The sequence below is a fragment of the Eschrichtius robustus genome, chromosome 7 (assembly GCF_028021215.1).
Source record: "Eschrichtius robustus isolate mEscRob2 chromosome 7, mEscRob2.pri, whole genome shotgun sequence".
Classification (NCBI taxonomy): Eukaryota; Metazoa; Chordata; class Mammalia; order Artiodactyla; family Eschrichtiidae; genus Eschrichtius; species Eschrichtius robustus.
The window spans coordinates 106,993,168-107,008,520 of NC_090830.1; the positions used below are offsets into that span (position 1 = coordinate 106,993,168).

The 15,353-nt window shown below is 43.2% G+C and overlaps 1 protein-coding gene across 3 annotated transcripts in view; it reads right to left on the reverse strand.

The window, feature by feature from the left end:
- Positions 1 to 15,353, reverse strand: part of ALDH18A1 (aldehyde dehydrogenase 18 family member A1) — a 56,181-nt gene that overhangs the window by 24,133 nt on the left and 16,695 nt on the right. The window contains exons 4-6 of one of the 3 annotated variants that reach the window (XM_068548261.1): positions 4,508 to 4,657; positions 4,315 to 4,419; positions 179 to 331 (exon numbers count right to left, since the gene is read on the reverse strand). In XM_068548261.1, the coding sequence (XP_068404362.1) occupies positions 179 to 331; positions 4,315 to 4,419; positions 4,508 to 4,657 (408 nt within the window). Of the gene's footprint in view, positions 1 to 172; positions 332 to 4,314; positions 4,420 to 4,507; positions 4,658 to 15,353 lie in introns of all 3 variants that reach the window. The other 2 variants (XM_068548260.1, XM_068548262.1) reach the window with 2 other exon arrangements.

The following is a 15,353-nucleotide window of genomic DNA, read 5'->3' on the forward strand; positions in this document are numbered from 1 at the left end:
TTGAACGAAAGCCCCTGTCTTCAGAAGAGCTTATGCAGACACTGCTCCAGGATGCCAGCTTCTCTCCCCATTTCTCCATCTTGTTTATGCCCAATGTCCGGTGTTAGTACATGCAGCACAGCGTGGCATTAGTGTCTACAGCATGCTCAACCCTCGGTAATACTTTACCCACATTTACCCCCTGGAGATCACTATTGGGCTCTGCTGGGGGCACAACAGCATCGTTTGTGTTGACAATGGGGACGATGTTCATCCGGAGGAGCTCATGAAGTGTCCCATTGAGGTTCCGGCGCTTCTGCTCATCGTGGAAATCCAAATTGGTCACCAAAATCTATGGGGATGTATGTATATGTATAGCTGATTCACTTTGTTATAAAGCAGAAACTAACACACCATTGTAAAGCAATTATACTCCGAAAAAGATGTTAAAAAAAAATAAATAAAAATAAAAGGGTTAAAGAGATTGAAAACGCAGGAGACAGGAAAATGATGAACTTCCGAGGAACAGCATCCAAAGGATGCTAAGAGTAGAGGAGTTAAACTTTAGGTTTCTTGGAGCCTGTACAGTTCAGAATGGAACACACATCTTTGGAGACTCATCCAATTCTTTTGGAGATTGGAAAAAAGTTAGAATCACCTGGAAGATTTATTTTAGGATGCTTAAGACTTCTTGCAAAAGTACTTTAATCCTCAGAGAGCTATGAAATCTCGTCCATTTACAAAATTAAGAAAATGAATGTATCTACTTTAGAGGGATACTGGAGGGAGTAATGACTGCCATAAATTTCTAAAATCTCTTTGTATCCCAGCATCTGATCCAAAGTCTGGCCATACATAGTAGGTGCTGAAACACGTGGTGAGTGAGTGAATGAATGGTTACTCTGCCTGGAAAATGTATTAAACCACATGGAATAGGGCCATGTTGTCCCTGTTTCTGCTCTGTGGCCGACCACTGCCGGAGTCAGCAAAGACACGGTCAAGTGGGATGAGTCTGAGAGGTTTACGGAGGTGAGTCTTTAGTCACAAACTGAAAGCAGGGCTGACATAACTTCGTTCAGGGGATGGGATGCATACAAGCAGGAGAGAAAGATAAAGGGGGGGCGATAGCAAGAAACAAAATGGTAACAAACCCCGAAGCTCGGGAATAAATGTTTCAATGAAGTCCCTGCAATGTTCATGGAAGAGGGTTCTTGCGATGTAGGGCAGCGCTGAAGTAGGAAAAGGCTGGAGGCAGATGGCCAAGAATTCTTGGAAGATACTGAAACAGTCCAAGTGGGAATGGTTAAGCCCTGAACTAGGGTCTGGCTATGGTAACTGAGAAGATGACAGCAGCCTTAATGATATGGAAAATGTGAGCGAAGAAGACAAAATGATAACATCACCAAGGGAAATAATTTGCTCACTCATTTGATAAAAAAGTTATTGAGTACCTCTGAAATGCCAGGCCCTGTACTAGCTGTTGGGATGGAGAATAAAAATGTTGATGATTTGGGGAAGATGGAATGGGTTAGATCATGAATGTCTTTTCAGAAAGTTTAGCCCTGTAGGAAAAAGGCCTGGGACAAAGGTGAATATATAGATCCTGGTTCTGGTGGTGGAAGGTCAAACAATAAAAGTAAACACGTGTGTGTAGGAGAGGCAAGCAGGAGGTATAAAGGTCCAGTGAAAACACTTGTGGCTCCAACAGTTTAACAAACAAGACAAGGGAGACAAGAGACCAGAGAGAAAAGTATGTGCTTGGAGAAGGGCAATCTGTTAGGATGCACATAAGTTTCATTTCTATGAATTAAAAATAGCTGTTGTCCTTGTTTAAGTCTTTAATCTGACAAACAACTTATGGGAGATTTTCAAAAGCCCCTGATAATGGTCTTCAAAACAAGATTACTAAAGAAAAACAAGGAACCACAGGATAAGGTGCAAAGGGTAAAGATTTCTTACAGATCAGATCATGGGGAAGGCAAAGGTGTGGGAGTGAAGGGGCCCCTGGATGAAGGCTTGCTGGAAACTGGAGGGCACAGAGCTTTTTTACATCAATATTAATAAAAACAACGGCTGATGTACAGTATTTTTAATGACACTTTCACTAAAACAAACAAACGAACAAAAAACCTCAAGAAGTATCATACCTGGGAAAAAACAAAACAAAAGCATAGTTCCTGGATCTAAGTTTCCTCACCTGGCTCCATGCACTTTAAAAAAAATTAAAGACTAAAACTGTCATTGCACTATGGAGGAAAAAAGAGCTGATAATAAAAGGAGACAAAAATTGAGATTTCCATTGCACTTATGTAACCGAAATAAAAAATCTAAGATTACAGAGAGTGGGGTCCCAGCCACAAGCAAAAGTGTCCAAGTCCATGCCTTTCTGTTTCAGCTCCCTTACTCAAGGACACTCTGGTATAATACCAGAACGTCACTGTGGATAACAACTTAAAAATGATGGAGAGGGACTTCCCTGGTGGCGCAGCAGTTAAGAATCCGCCTGCCAATGCAGGAGACACGGGTTCGAGCCCTGGTCTGGGAAGATCCCACATGCCGTGGAGCAACTAAGCCCGTGCACCACAACTACTGAGCCTGCGCTCTACAGCCCGTGAGCCACAACTACTGAGCCTGTGTGCCACAACTACTGAAGCCCGCGCGCCTAGAGCCCGTGCTCCACAACAAGAGAAGCCACCACAATGAGAAGTCCTCACACTGCAAGAAAGAGTAGCCCCCACTCGCTGCAAATTGAGAAAGCTCATGCACAGCAATGAAGACCCAACACAGCCAAAAATAAATAAATAAAAAAAAATGATGGAGAAACAGAAAAAGTGATAGGAAATGCAAGAGCCAAACCTGAAATGATGTACACCTAACATCATCTGTGTATAATAACATCTGTGTAAATGATAGGATCAGAGGCAGCAAATTTGAAAATAACTTGGGGAGTAAGGTTTTTTTCAGTTGTTTTGTGATATTTAGATGTTTCTATTTAGTGAGTAGTTGTATAGCTGATTAAAAACACAACTGAAAAAATTCTGGAAATTTAGGTAAAAAAGAAATAATGTAGAAAGAAGGTTCTAGCACATTCAGGGGGGAACCAGTAAAAATTTTTAAGTTCCATGAGGACTAGAACATGGCTGATTTGTTCACTGCAGTATCCCCAACGTCTAACAGACTCCTTGGTACACATGGTGCTCAATAAATACTTGCTAAATGAATTAAAAACCAACCAACTGGGCTTCCCTGGTGGCGCAGTGGTTAAGAATCCACCTGCCAATGCAGGGGACACAGGTTCGAGCCCTGGTCCAGGAAGACCCCACATGCTGCAGAGCAACTAAGCCCGTGTGCCACTACTGAGCTGAGCCTGTGCTCTAGGGCCCGCGAGCTACAACTACTGAAGCCCGCGCGCCTAGAGCCCATGCTCCGCAACAAGGGAAGCCACCTCAATGAGAAGCCCGCACACCGCAACGAAGACCCAACACAGCCAAAAAAAAAAAAAACCTAATTAAATTAAAAACAAAAAACAACCAACCACTAGCATTTCCCTTCAACACTTAGTAGATATCTATTATATAAGGCAACCAGGTGCAAAGAGAAACAAGCTAGCTGAAGTCAAAGAAGCCAATGAAATAAAGATATCTAAACTTTCTATCTTCAGAAGTATCAGTACTTGTAGTAGTCCTAAGAGTTATTTGTATAACAACAAGAGCTAACACTTACTGAGAAAGTACTGTGTACCAGACATATTAAATGCTTTTCATATATTTTCTCACTGAGCCCTTCCAAAGACTCTTTGCAATAGGCACTGATGACATCCTCATTTTTTTTTAGAGATTGGAGTTTATTTATTTATTTATTTATTTATTTATGGCTGTGTTGGGTCTTCGTTTCTGTGCGAGGGCTTTCTCTAGTTGTGGCAAGCGGGGGCCACTCTTCATCGCGGTGCGCGGGCCTCTCACTATCGCGGCCTCTCTTGTTGCGGGGCACAGGCTCCAGACGCGCAGGCTCAGTAGTTGCGGCTCACGGGCCTAGTTGCTCCGCGGCATGTGGTATCTTCCCAAACCAGAGCTCGAACCCGTGTCCCCTGCACTGGCAGGCAGATTCTCAACCACTGCGCCACCAGGGAAGCCCGACATCCTCATTTTTCAGATGAGGAAACTGAGGCACAAAAAGGTGAGACTTAAAAACTTTCTCCAGATCTCCCAACCAGCAAGTGGTGAAGCTGAGACTGCATCCTGGCAGTCTGGCTCCAGAGCCCTGCTCATATCACCATGCTCCACGGGAATCACCCTCACAGGTCCCACACCCCCCTTGTGGAGGTCAGCCTCTCACCTGGGCAGCGCAGATGCTGTACTGGGTAAACATGGCTTCATACAAGGCCATCAGCCCACTCTGTCCGGCGGCTGCACAGGCTCGGGCTTCTAAGACTGGAATTGCCTGTAACATGCCAACAGACAAGGTGTGGCTGGGGCGAGGGAAGGAGGCCTGAGGACCCTGTTACAGGGGGTGGGGAAGCCGCACTTACCATCTCCTTCAGCTGGTTCTGCCCCGAGTGTAGGGCCTGCCGCACGCTCTGAGACAGAAGGATCTCATGGCGTAAGCGCTGCTTGCCAAAGGCTACAGCTCCACTAGTCACCAGCATCATCTCTCGGCCTTGATTCTGCAGTACTGACACCTGACATTGAGGAAGGAAAAGGCACAAGTCCTTGTAATCTCTCTTTCCTCTCATCACAAGCGATTCAGGTAGGCTGGACTAATGAGTGCATCCCAAATGCCGGTTTACAGACCAGCACTGGGCTGGCTCTGGAAGAATCACCCAGGTTGTTTGGTAAAAATACAGAGTCCTACATGCTTCCTCGAATCTGAAAAGTAGGTGGCAGATAGAAATGAGAAGTTTTTAATAAGGAGATTCTGGTGTGTAGGTAGGTTTGGCAACCACAGGACTTGAAGACATGTGGAGGAGTCTATAATGCGGAAGATCCAGTTGTTTCAGGAAATAAAGCCCAGAATACAAGTCTGGAGCCAGGAATTGCAATATAAACTTAGCAGATGGCTTCTCAAATTCTAAGGCATGACCTGGGGAGACGAAGCTGTTTCCGGGGCATGTCTGATTCTCATGGGTTGCCTCTGGCTAGACCAGGGACAGTGCTGTTCCACCCTGTCTGCCTAGAACCAGTTTTGGTTACTTTGTTTCCCACCTAGGACGGATGCACATGAAAGAATCAAAGATTCAATATTCCTAACCTGTCCATCCCTCCTGATGCTTGAACCTATAATCTAGCTCAGGAACTCGGAGACAGCTATGATGAACCGTGATCTAAAAAAAATAACTTACCATCATAGAAAATTTCATACTTAACCAAAGTGGTAAGAATCGAACTATAAAACCCTATGTACTCATCACACAGCTTCAACAACCACCTCTCATGGCCAATTTCTCACTCTCCAATGTTCCTTTTATAGCTCCACCATTATTTTATTTTATTTATTTTAAAAAAATACTCATTTATTTATGTATTCATTTGGCTGTGCCGGGTCTTAGTTGCGGCACGCGGGATCTTTACTTGAGGCACGCAGGATCTTTACTTGAGGCATGTGAACTCTTAGTTGTGGCACGTGGGATCCAGTTCCCTGACCAGGCACTGAACCTGGGCTCCCTGCATTGGGAGCGCACAGTCTTAGCCATTGGATCACCAGGGAAGTCCCTCCACCATTATTTTAATACAAATCCCAGGCTCCAGACACATTATTTCATTTGTAAATATTTCAGAAAGCAATTGCTAAAACAGAGGGTATATACACACATCCACAAAACCATTATTCTCTAAAACATTTCAATAATTTCCTAATATCAAACATCTGGTCAGTGTTCACATTTCCCCAATTTTTTCAGCTTGCTCAAATTAAGATGAAAATTAAGCCCACACATTGCAATTAGTTGAAGTGTCTCTTAATTCACTTTTTTTTTTTTACTGATTTATTCACGTCTTCAGTTATTTATTTATTTTTTTAAACATCTTTATTGAAGTATAATTGCCTTACAAGGGTGTGTTAGCTTCTGCTTTATAACAAAGTGAATCAGTTATACATATACAATATGTTCCCATTTCTCTTCCCTCTTGCATCTCCCTCCCTCCCACCCTCCCCATCCCACCCCTCTAGGTGGTCACAAAGCACCGAGCTGATCTCCCTGTGCTATGTGGCTGCTTCCCACTAGTTATCTATTTTACATTTGGTAGTGTATATATGTCCATGACACTCTCTCACCCTGTCACATCTCACCCCTCCCCCTCCCCCTCCCCATATCCTCAAGTCCATTCTCTAGTAGGTCTGTGTCTTTATTCCCGTCTTGCCACTAGGTTCTTCATGGCCTTTTTTTTTTTTCCCTTAGATTCCGTATATATGTGTTAGCATACTGTATTTGTTTTTCTCTTTCTGACTTACTTCACTCTGTATGACAGACTCTAACTCCATCCACCTCATTACAAATACCTCCATTTCATTTCTTTTTATGGCTGAGTAATATTCCATTGTATATATGTGCCACATCTTCTTTATCCATTCATCTGTCGATGGACATTTAGGTTGCTTCCACGTCCTGGCTATTGTAAATAGAGCTGCAATGAACATTTTGGTACATGACTCTTTTTGACCTATGGTTTTCTCAGGGTATATGCCCAGTATTGGGATTGCTGGGTCATATGGCAGTTCTATTTGTAGTTTTTTCAGGAACCTCCATACTGTTCTCCATAGTGGCTGTATCAATTCACATTCCCACCAACAGTGCAAGAGTGTTCCCTTTCCTCCACACCCTCTCCAGCATTTATTGTTTCTAGATTTTTTGATGATGGCCATTCTGACCGGTGTGAGATGATATCTCATTGTAGTTTTGATTTGCATTTCTCTAATGATTAATGATGTTGAGCATTCTTTCATGTGTCTGTAGGCCATCTGTATATATTCTTTGGAGAAATGTCTATTTAGGTCTTCTGCCCATTTTTGGATTGGGTTGTTGGTTTTTTTGTTATTGAGCTGCATGAGCTGCTTGTAAATCTTGGGAGATTAATCCTTTGTCAGTTGCTTCATTTGCAAATATTTTCTCCCATTCTGAGGGTTGTCTTTTGGTCTTGTTTATGGTTTCCTTTGCTGTGCAAAAGCTTTTAAGTTTCATTAGGTCCCATTTGTTTATTTGTGTTCTTATTTCCATTTCTCTGGGAGCTGGGTCAAAAAGAATCTTGCTGTGATGTATGTCATAGAGTGTTCTGCCTATGTTTTCCTCTAAGAGTTTGATAGTGTCTGCCCTTACACTTAGGTCTTTAATCCATTTTGAGTTTATTTTTGTGCATGGTGTCAGGGAGTGTTCTAATTTCATACTTTTACATGTACCTGTCCAATTTTCCCAGCACCACTTATTGAAGAGGCTGTCTTTTCTCCACTGTATATTCTTGCCTCCTTTATCAAAGATAAGGTGACCATATGTGTGTGGGTTTATCTCTGGGCTTTCTATCCTGTTCCATTGATCTATATTTCTGTTTTTGTGCCAGTACCAAACTGTCTTGATTACTGAAGCTTTGTAATATAGTCTGAAGTCAGGAAGCCTGATTCCCCCAGCTCCATTTTTCGTTCTCAAGATTGCTTTGGCTATTCGGGGTCTTTTGTGTTTCCATACAAATTGTGAAATTTTTTGTTCTAGTTCTGTGAAAAATGCCAGTGGTAGTTTGATAGGGATTGCATTGAATCTGTAGATTGCTTTGGGTAGTAGAGTCATTTTCACAATGTTGATTCTTCCAATCCAGGAACATGGTATATCTCTCCATCTATTTGTATCATCTTTAATTTCTTTCATCAGTGTCTTATAATTTTCTGCATACAGGTCTTTTGTCTCCTTAGGTAGGTTTATTCCTAGATATTTTATTCTTTTTGTTGCAATGGTAAACGGGAGTGTTTTCTTAATTTCACTTTCAGATTTTTCGTCATTAGTGTATAGAAATGCAAGAGATTTCTGTGCATTTATTTTGTATCCTGCTACTTTACCAAATTCATTGATTAGCTCTAGGAGTTTTCTGGTAGCATCTTTAGGATTCTCTATGTATAGTATCATGTCATCTGCAAATAGTGACAGCTTTACTTCTTCTTTTCCGATTTGGATTGCTTTTATTTCTTTGTCTTCTCTGATTGCTGTGGCTAACACTTCCAAAACTATGTTGAATAATAGTGGTGAGAGTGGGCAACCTTGTCTTGTTCCTGATCTTAGTGGAAATGGTTTCAGTTTTTCACCATTGAGGACAATGTTGGCTGTGGGTTTGTCATATATGGCCTTTATTATGTTGAGGAAAGTTCCCTCTATGCCTACTTTCTGCAGGGCTTTTATCATAAATGGGTGTTGAATTTTGTCGAAAGCCTTCTCTGCATCTATTGAGATGATCATATGGTTTTTCTCCTTCAATTTGTTAATATGGTGTATCACATTGATTGATTTGCGTATATTGAAGAATCCTTGCATTCCTGGGATAAACCCCACTTGATCATGGTGTATGATCCTTTTAATGTGCTGTTGGATTCTGTTTGCTAGTATTTTGTTGAGGATTTTTGCATCTATGTTCATCAGTGATATTGGCCTGTAGTTTTCTTTCTTTGTGACATCTTTCTCTGGTTTTGGTATCAGGGTGATGGTGGCCTCGTAGAATGAGTTTGGGAGTGTTCCTCCCTCTGCAATATTTTGGAAGAGTTTGAGAAGGATAGGTGTTAGCTCTTCTCTAAATGTTTGATAGAATTCACCTGTGAAGCCATCTGGTCCTGGGCTTTTGTTTGTTGGAAGGTTTTTAATCACAGTTTCAATTTCAGTGCTTGTGATTGGTCTGTTCATATTTTCTATTTCTTCCTGGTTCAGTCTCGGCAGTTTGTGCATTTCTAAGAATCTGTCCATTTCTTCCAGGTTGTCCATTTTATTGGCATAGAGTTGCTTGTAGTAATCTCTCATGATCTTTTGTATTTCTGCAGTGTCAGTGGTTACTTCTCCTTTTTCATTTCTAATTCTATTGATCTGAGTCTTCTCCCTTTTTCTCTTGATAAGTCTGGCTAATGGTTTATCAATTTTGTTTATCTTCTCAAAGAACCAGCTTTTAGTTTCATTGATTTTTGCTATTGTTTCCTTCATTTCTTTTTCATTTATTTCTGACCTGATCTTTATAATTTCTTTCCTTCTGCTGGCTTTGGGGTTTTTTTGTTCTTCTTTCTCTAATTGCTTCAGGTGCAAGGTTAGGTTGTTTATTCGAGATGTTTCCTGTTTCTTGAGGTAGGCTTGTATTGCTATAAACTTCCCTCTTAGCACTGCTTTTGCTGCGTCCCATAGGTTTTGGGTTGTCGTATCTCCATTGTCATTTGTTTCTAGGTATTTTTTGATTTCCCCTTTGATTTCTTCAGTAATCACTTCGTTATTAAGTAGTGTATTGTGTAGCCTCCATGTGTTTGTATTTTTTACAGATCTTTTCCTGTAATTGATATCTAGTCTCATAGCATTGTGGTCGGAAAAGATACTTGATACGATTTCAATTTTCTTAAATTTACCAAGGCTTGATTTATGACCCAAGATATGATCTATCCTGGAGAATGTTCCATGAGCACTTGAGAAAAATGTGTATTCTGTTGTTTTTGGGTAGAATGTCCTATAAATATCAATTAAGTCCATCTTGTTTAATGTATCATTTAAAGCTTGTGTTTCCTTATTTATTTTCATTTTGGATGATCTGTCCATTGGTGAAAGTGGGGTGTTGAAGTCCCCTACTATGATTGTGTTGCTGTCGATTTCCCCTTTTATGGCTGTTAGTATTTGCCTTATGTATTGAGGTGCTCCTATGTTGGGTGCATAAATATTTACAATTGTTATAGCTTCCTCTTGGATCGATCCCTTGATCATTATATAGTGTCCTTCTTTGTCTCTTGTAATAGTCTTTATTTTAAAGTCTATTTTGTCTGATATGAGAATTGCTACTCCAGCTTTCTTTTGATTTCCATTTGCATGGAATATCTTTTTCCATCCCCTCACTTTCAGTCTGTATGCGTCTCTAGGTCTGAAGTGGGTCTCTTGTAGACAGCATATATATGGGTCTTGTTTTTGTATCCATTCAGCCAGCCTGTGTCTTTTGGTGGGAGCATTTAATCCATTTACATTCAAGGTAATTATCGATACGTATGTCCCTATTCCCATTTTCTTAAATGTTTTGGGTTTGTTATTGTAGGTGTTTTCCTTCTCTTGTGTTTCTTGCCTAGAGAAGTTCCTTTAGCATTTGTTGTAAAGCTGGTTTGGTGGTGCTGAACTCTCTCAGCTTTTGCTTGTCTGTAAAGGTTTTAATTTCTCCATCGAATCTGAATGAGATCCTTGCTGGGTAGAGTAATCTTGGTTGTAGGTTTTTCTCCTTCATCATTTTAAGTATATCCTGCCACTCCCTTCTGGCTTGCAGAGTTTCTGCGGAAAGATCAGATGTTAACCTTATGGGGATTCCCTTGTGTGTTATTTGTTTTTTTTCCCTTGCTGCCTTTAATATGTTTTCTTTATATTTAACTTTTTGACAGTTTAATATGTGTCTTGGCGTGTTTCTCCTTGGGTTTATCCTGTATGGGACTCTCTGTGTTTCCAGGACTTGATTAACTATTTCCTTTCCCATATCAGGGAAGTTTTCAACTATAATCTCTTCAAATATTTTCTCAGTCCCTTTCTTTTTCTCTTCTTCTTCTGGGACCCCTATAATTCGAATGTTGGTGCGTTTAATGTTGTCCCAGAGGTCTCTGAGACTGTCCTCAGTTCTTTTCATTCTTTTTTCTTTATCCTGCTCTGTAGTAGTTATTTCCACCATTTTATCTTCCAGGTCACTTATCCTTTCTTCTGCCTCAGTTATTCTGCTATTGATCCCATCTAGAGTATTTTTAATTTCATTTATTGTGTTTTTCATCATTGCTTGGTTCCTCTTTAGTTCTTCTACGTCCTTGTTAAATGTTTCTTGCATTTTGTCTATTCTATTTCCAAGATTTTGGATCATCCTTACTATCATTATTCTGAATTCTTTTTCAGGTAGACTACCTATTTCCTCTTCATTTGTTAAGTCTGGTGTGTTTTGACCCTGCTCCTTCATCTGCTGTGTGTTTTTCTGTCGTCTCATTTTGCTTATCTTACTGTGTTTGGGGTCTCCTTTTCACAGACTGCAGGTTTGTAGTTCCCGTTGTTTTTGGTATCTGTCCCCAGTGGCTAAGGTTGGTTCAGTGGGTTGTGTAGGCTTCCTGGTGGAGGGAACTAGTGCCTGAGCTCTGGTGGATGAGGCTGGATCTTGTCTTTCTGGTGGGCACATCCACGTCTGGTGGTGTATTTTGGGGTGTCTGTGGCCTTATTATGATTTTAGGCAGCCTCTCTGCTAATGGATGGGGCTGTGTTCCTGTCTTGCTAGTTGTTTGGCATAGGGTGTTCAGCACTGTAGCTTGCTGGTCATTGAGTGATGCTGGGTCTTGATGCTGAGATGGAGATCTCTGAGGGATTTTTACCGTTTGGTATTACGTGGAGCTGGGAGGTCTCTTGTGGACCAGTGTCCTGAAGTTGGCTCTCCCACCTCAGAGGCACGGCCCTGATGCCTGGCTGGAGCACCAAGAGCCTTTCGTCCACACGGCTCAGAGTAAAAGGGAGAAAAAATAGAAAGAAAGAAAGAAAGAAAGAAAGAGGCTATAATATAGTGAAGTAAAATAAAGCTATTGTAAAGCAAAGCTATACAGACAAAATCTCACCCAGAAGCATATACATATACACTCACAAAAAAAAAGGAACAGGGGAAAAATTAATATATCCTGCTCCCAAAGTCCACCTCCTGAATTTGGGATGATTCGTTGTCTATTCAGGTATTCAACAGATGCAGGCACATCAAGTTGTTTGTGGAGTTTTAATCCGCTGCTTCTGAGGCTGCTGGGAGAGATTTCCCCTTCTCTTCCCTGTTCACACAGCTCCTGGGGTTCAGCTTTGGATTTGGACCCGCCTCTGCATGTAGGTCGCCTGAGGGCGTCTATTCCCCGCCCAGACAGAACGGGGTTAAAGGAGCAGCTGCTTCGGGGGCGCTGGCTCACCCAGGCCGCGGGGAGGGAGGGGTACGGAGGAGGCGGGGCGAGCCTGCGGCAGCAGAGGCCGGCGTGACGTTGCACCAGCCTGAGGTGCGCAGTGCGTTCTCCCGGGGAATTTGTCCGGGGATCACGGGACCCTGGCAGTGGCGGGCTGCACCGGCTCCCGGGAGGGGCGGTGTGGAGAGTGACCTGTGCTCACACACAGGCTTTTTGGAGGCGGCAGCAGCAGCCCCAGCGTCTCACGCCCGTCTCTGGGGTCCGCGCTGATCGCCGCGGCTCGCGCCCTTCTCTGGAGTTCGTTTAGGCGGCGCTCTGAATCCCCTCTCCTTGCGCGCAGCGAAACAAAGAGGCAAGAAAAAGTCTCTTGCCTCTTCAGCAGCTGCAGACTTTTTCCCGGTCTCCCTCCCAGCCAGCTGTGGTGTGCTAACCCCTTCAGGCTGTGTTCACGCCGCCAGCCCCAGTCCTCTCCCTGCGATCCGACCGAAGCCCGAGCCTCAGCTCGCAGCCCCGCCTGCCCCGGCGGGGGAGCAGACAAGCCTCTCGGGCTGGTGAGCGCTGCTCGGCGCCAAGCCTCTGTGCGGGAGTCTCTCCGCTTTTTCCTCTGCGCCCCTGTTGCTGTGGGATCCGCGCTGTTAGCTGCGGCTCGCGCCCATCTCTGGAGTTCGTTTAGGCGGCGCTCTGAATCCCCTCTCCTCGCGCACCAGGAAACAAAGAGGGAAGAAAAAGTCTCTTGCCTCTTCGGCAGCTGCAGACTTTTTCTCGGACTCCCTCCCGGCTAGCTGTGGTGCGCTAACCCCTTCAGGCTGTGTTCACGCCGCCAATCCCAGTCCTCTCCCTGCGATCCGACCGAAGCCCGAGCCTCAGCTCCCAGCCCCCGCCCGCCCCGGCGGGGGAGCAGACAAGCCTCTCTGGGCTGGTGAGTGCTGGTCGGCACCGCTCCTCCGTGCGGGAGCCTCTCCGCTTTGCCCTCCGCACCCCTGTGGCTGCGCTCTCCTCCGTGGCTCCGAAGCTTCCCCCCTCTGCCACCCGCAGTCTCTGCCCGCGAAGGGGCTTCCTAGTGCGTGGAAATCTTTCCTCCTTCACAGCTCCCTCCCACTGGTGCAGGTGCCGTCCCTATTCTTTTGTCTCTGTTATTTCTTTTTTCTTTTGCCCTACCCAAGTACGGGGGGAGTTTCTTGCCTTTTTGGAGGTCGGACGTTTTCTGCCAGCGTTCAGTGGGTGTTCTGTAGGAGCAGTTCCACGTGTAGATGTATTTCTACTGTATCTGTGGGAAGGAAGGTGATCTCCGCGTCTTACTCTTCCGCCATCTTCTCTCCTCCCCCACTTTTAATCCATAGGTTCCTCTCTATAATTTTTTCCCTTGTAATTTGTTAAAGAAACTGGGTTATCTGTCCTTTAGGGTTTCTCAGCCTTGACTTTCCTGCTTCTGTCTCTGTGGTATAGTATTGTATTTCTTGCAAACTGCTGTTAGGTAGGAAGGCTTGATTTTTTTTTTTGTCAAGAACTCTTTACAGGTCATGGTGTCCATCAAGGGGATACATAAGGCCTGACTGTCTTTCTTTTTGTGATGTTAGTAACTGTTGATGATCATCACCAAGACCTATTAATTCATTAGGGGCTATAAAATGCTGATATTCTAATTCATTCATTTCTTCTTTATTTACAGGCTGGAATAATTCCATAAAGGGAAACTTTACTTCATTAAATATTTGGCTACCTTGAGGTATGGTTTGTATATGAAAGGCAGCACAGATATGTGTCTCTTTCCCTTTATTTACCAGTTTCCAAAATGAGTAGGTTCTCTAGAATCCTTCAAGATGACCAATGAATTATTTTTTAAATATAACTGTGATTCATAGATTTAAACATATTTCATGTGATTAAATTCAGTGCAGTAATTATTGATGTTCAGATATTCCCATCTTTGACCAATGGAAGCCTCTTTAAGTCAGCTCCTGAGTCCATCTAACACGATCAGATGCCTTGGACAAGACAGTTGACTCCACATGTTAGTACTGCACTGATCTAGAAAACCGTTCCTTAAGGTCCAGGGGTGTCCCTAGAAGGAGAGCTGGCAACCTAAGCAAACCATTACCAGGTTCTCCCCACTGTTTTCATCAAGTTTCTCCTTTGCTCAAAATCTTCAATCTTCCTCCTAGACTGAACCCCAAATCCTCTACCTGGTTTCAAAGCCCTGCCTAATAGAATTATACACATTCTCCCTGATGAGATCACCACCACTGCTTTCAAGCTCACCTCCTCTCTGGCCCATCAGCATGCCATACTCATTCCTGCTTTTGTCTCCCACCTGGAAACTACTTGTAGAGCCTCCCCGTCCCCAGAACCATCAGGCTACGCAATTCCAGGGGCACCATTCACAATGTGCACTTAGCAGCATGGAACATTTCCCCTCTGCTGGTGCAAATCCTATCAGTCACAAAGGCCCACCCTGAGTCTCAGCTCTCCTAGGAAGTCCCAAGAATGACCACACTCTCATTTGGCCTTCCCACCTCTGGACCTGTCAGTCACTGTCATTTGTGCCCTCTCATTTGGATATTATCTGCCTTGAACAATCACCTAATTATTTTGGGAGTCCCAGTTCTGGCTCCCCAACGGCAGAGACAACAGTTAGAGGTCTGTTAAGGCCCTCACAATGTAGCCCTTTGATAAATATTTGTTACACTGCATTGATCTGAGGGACTCAATCTGAAAGGCAGATTTGATAATAATTGCTTAGTACAGAAAATATATGAAGAAAATTCCATCAAATTTCAGGTTAGTAGTTTTCTAATACCAACTCCAGCAAAATTGTTTTTTAAAACTGAAAATACGGCTATGGAAGATAGAGCTGAATTACAGCTAGAATGGAAAAGCTCTAGCTTTATCTCCAGGATACTTGGATGTCTGGTTTTTTTGACTCTTGGTCAGGGGTTGGCAAACTATGGCCTGCAGGTCAAATCTGACCTGTGCCTGTTTTTGAAAATAAAATGTTATCAGAACACAGCCATGCTTGTTGTTCATTTACGTATTGTCTAAGGTTGCTTTTGTGCTACAATGGTAGCTGAGACAGAAACTGTACAGCCTACAGAGACTAACATATTTAGTATCTGGCCTTTTACAGAAAAAGTTTGCTGATCCCTGCTCTTGGAAAAGATAAAGGTAGTGGGATTTGCGATGTGATATTTAAAGTCCAAAACTCCCATGATGACCCCGAAGGTCAGTTTCTTTACTGATAAACTATCAGTGGTCAGCCTGGTTTGACTCCATGGCCAGTG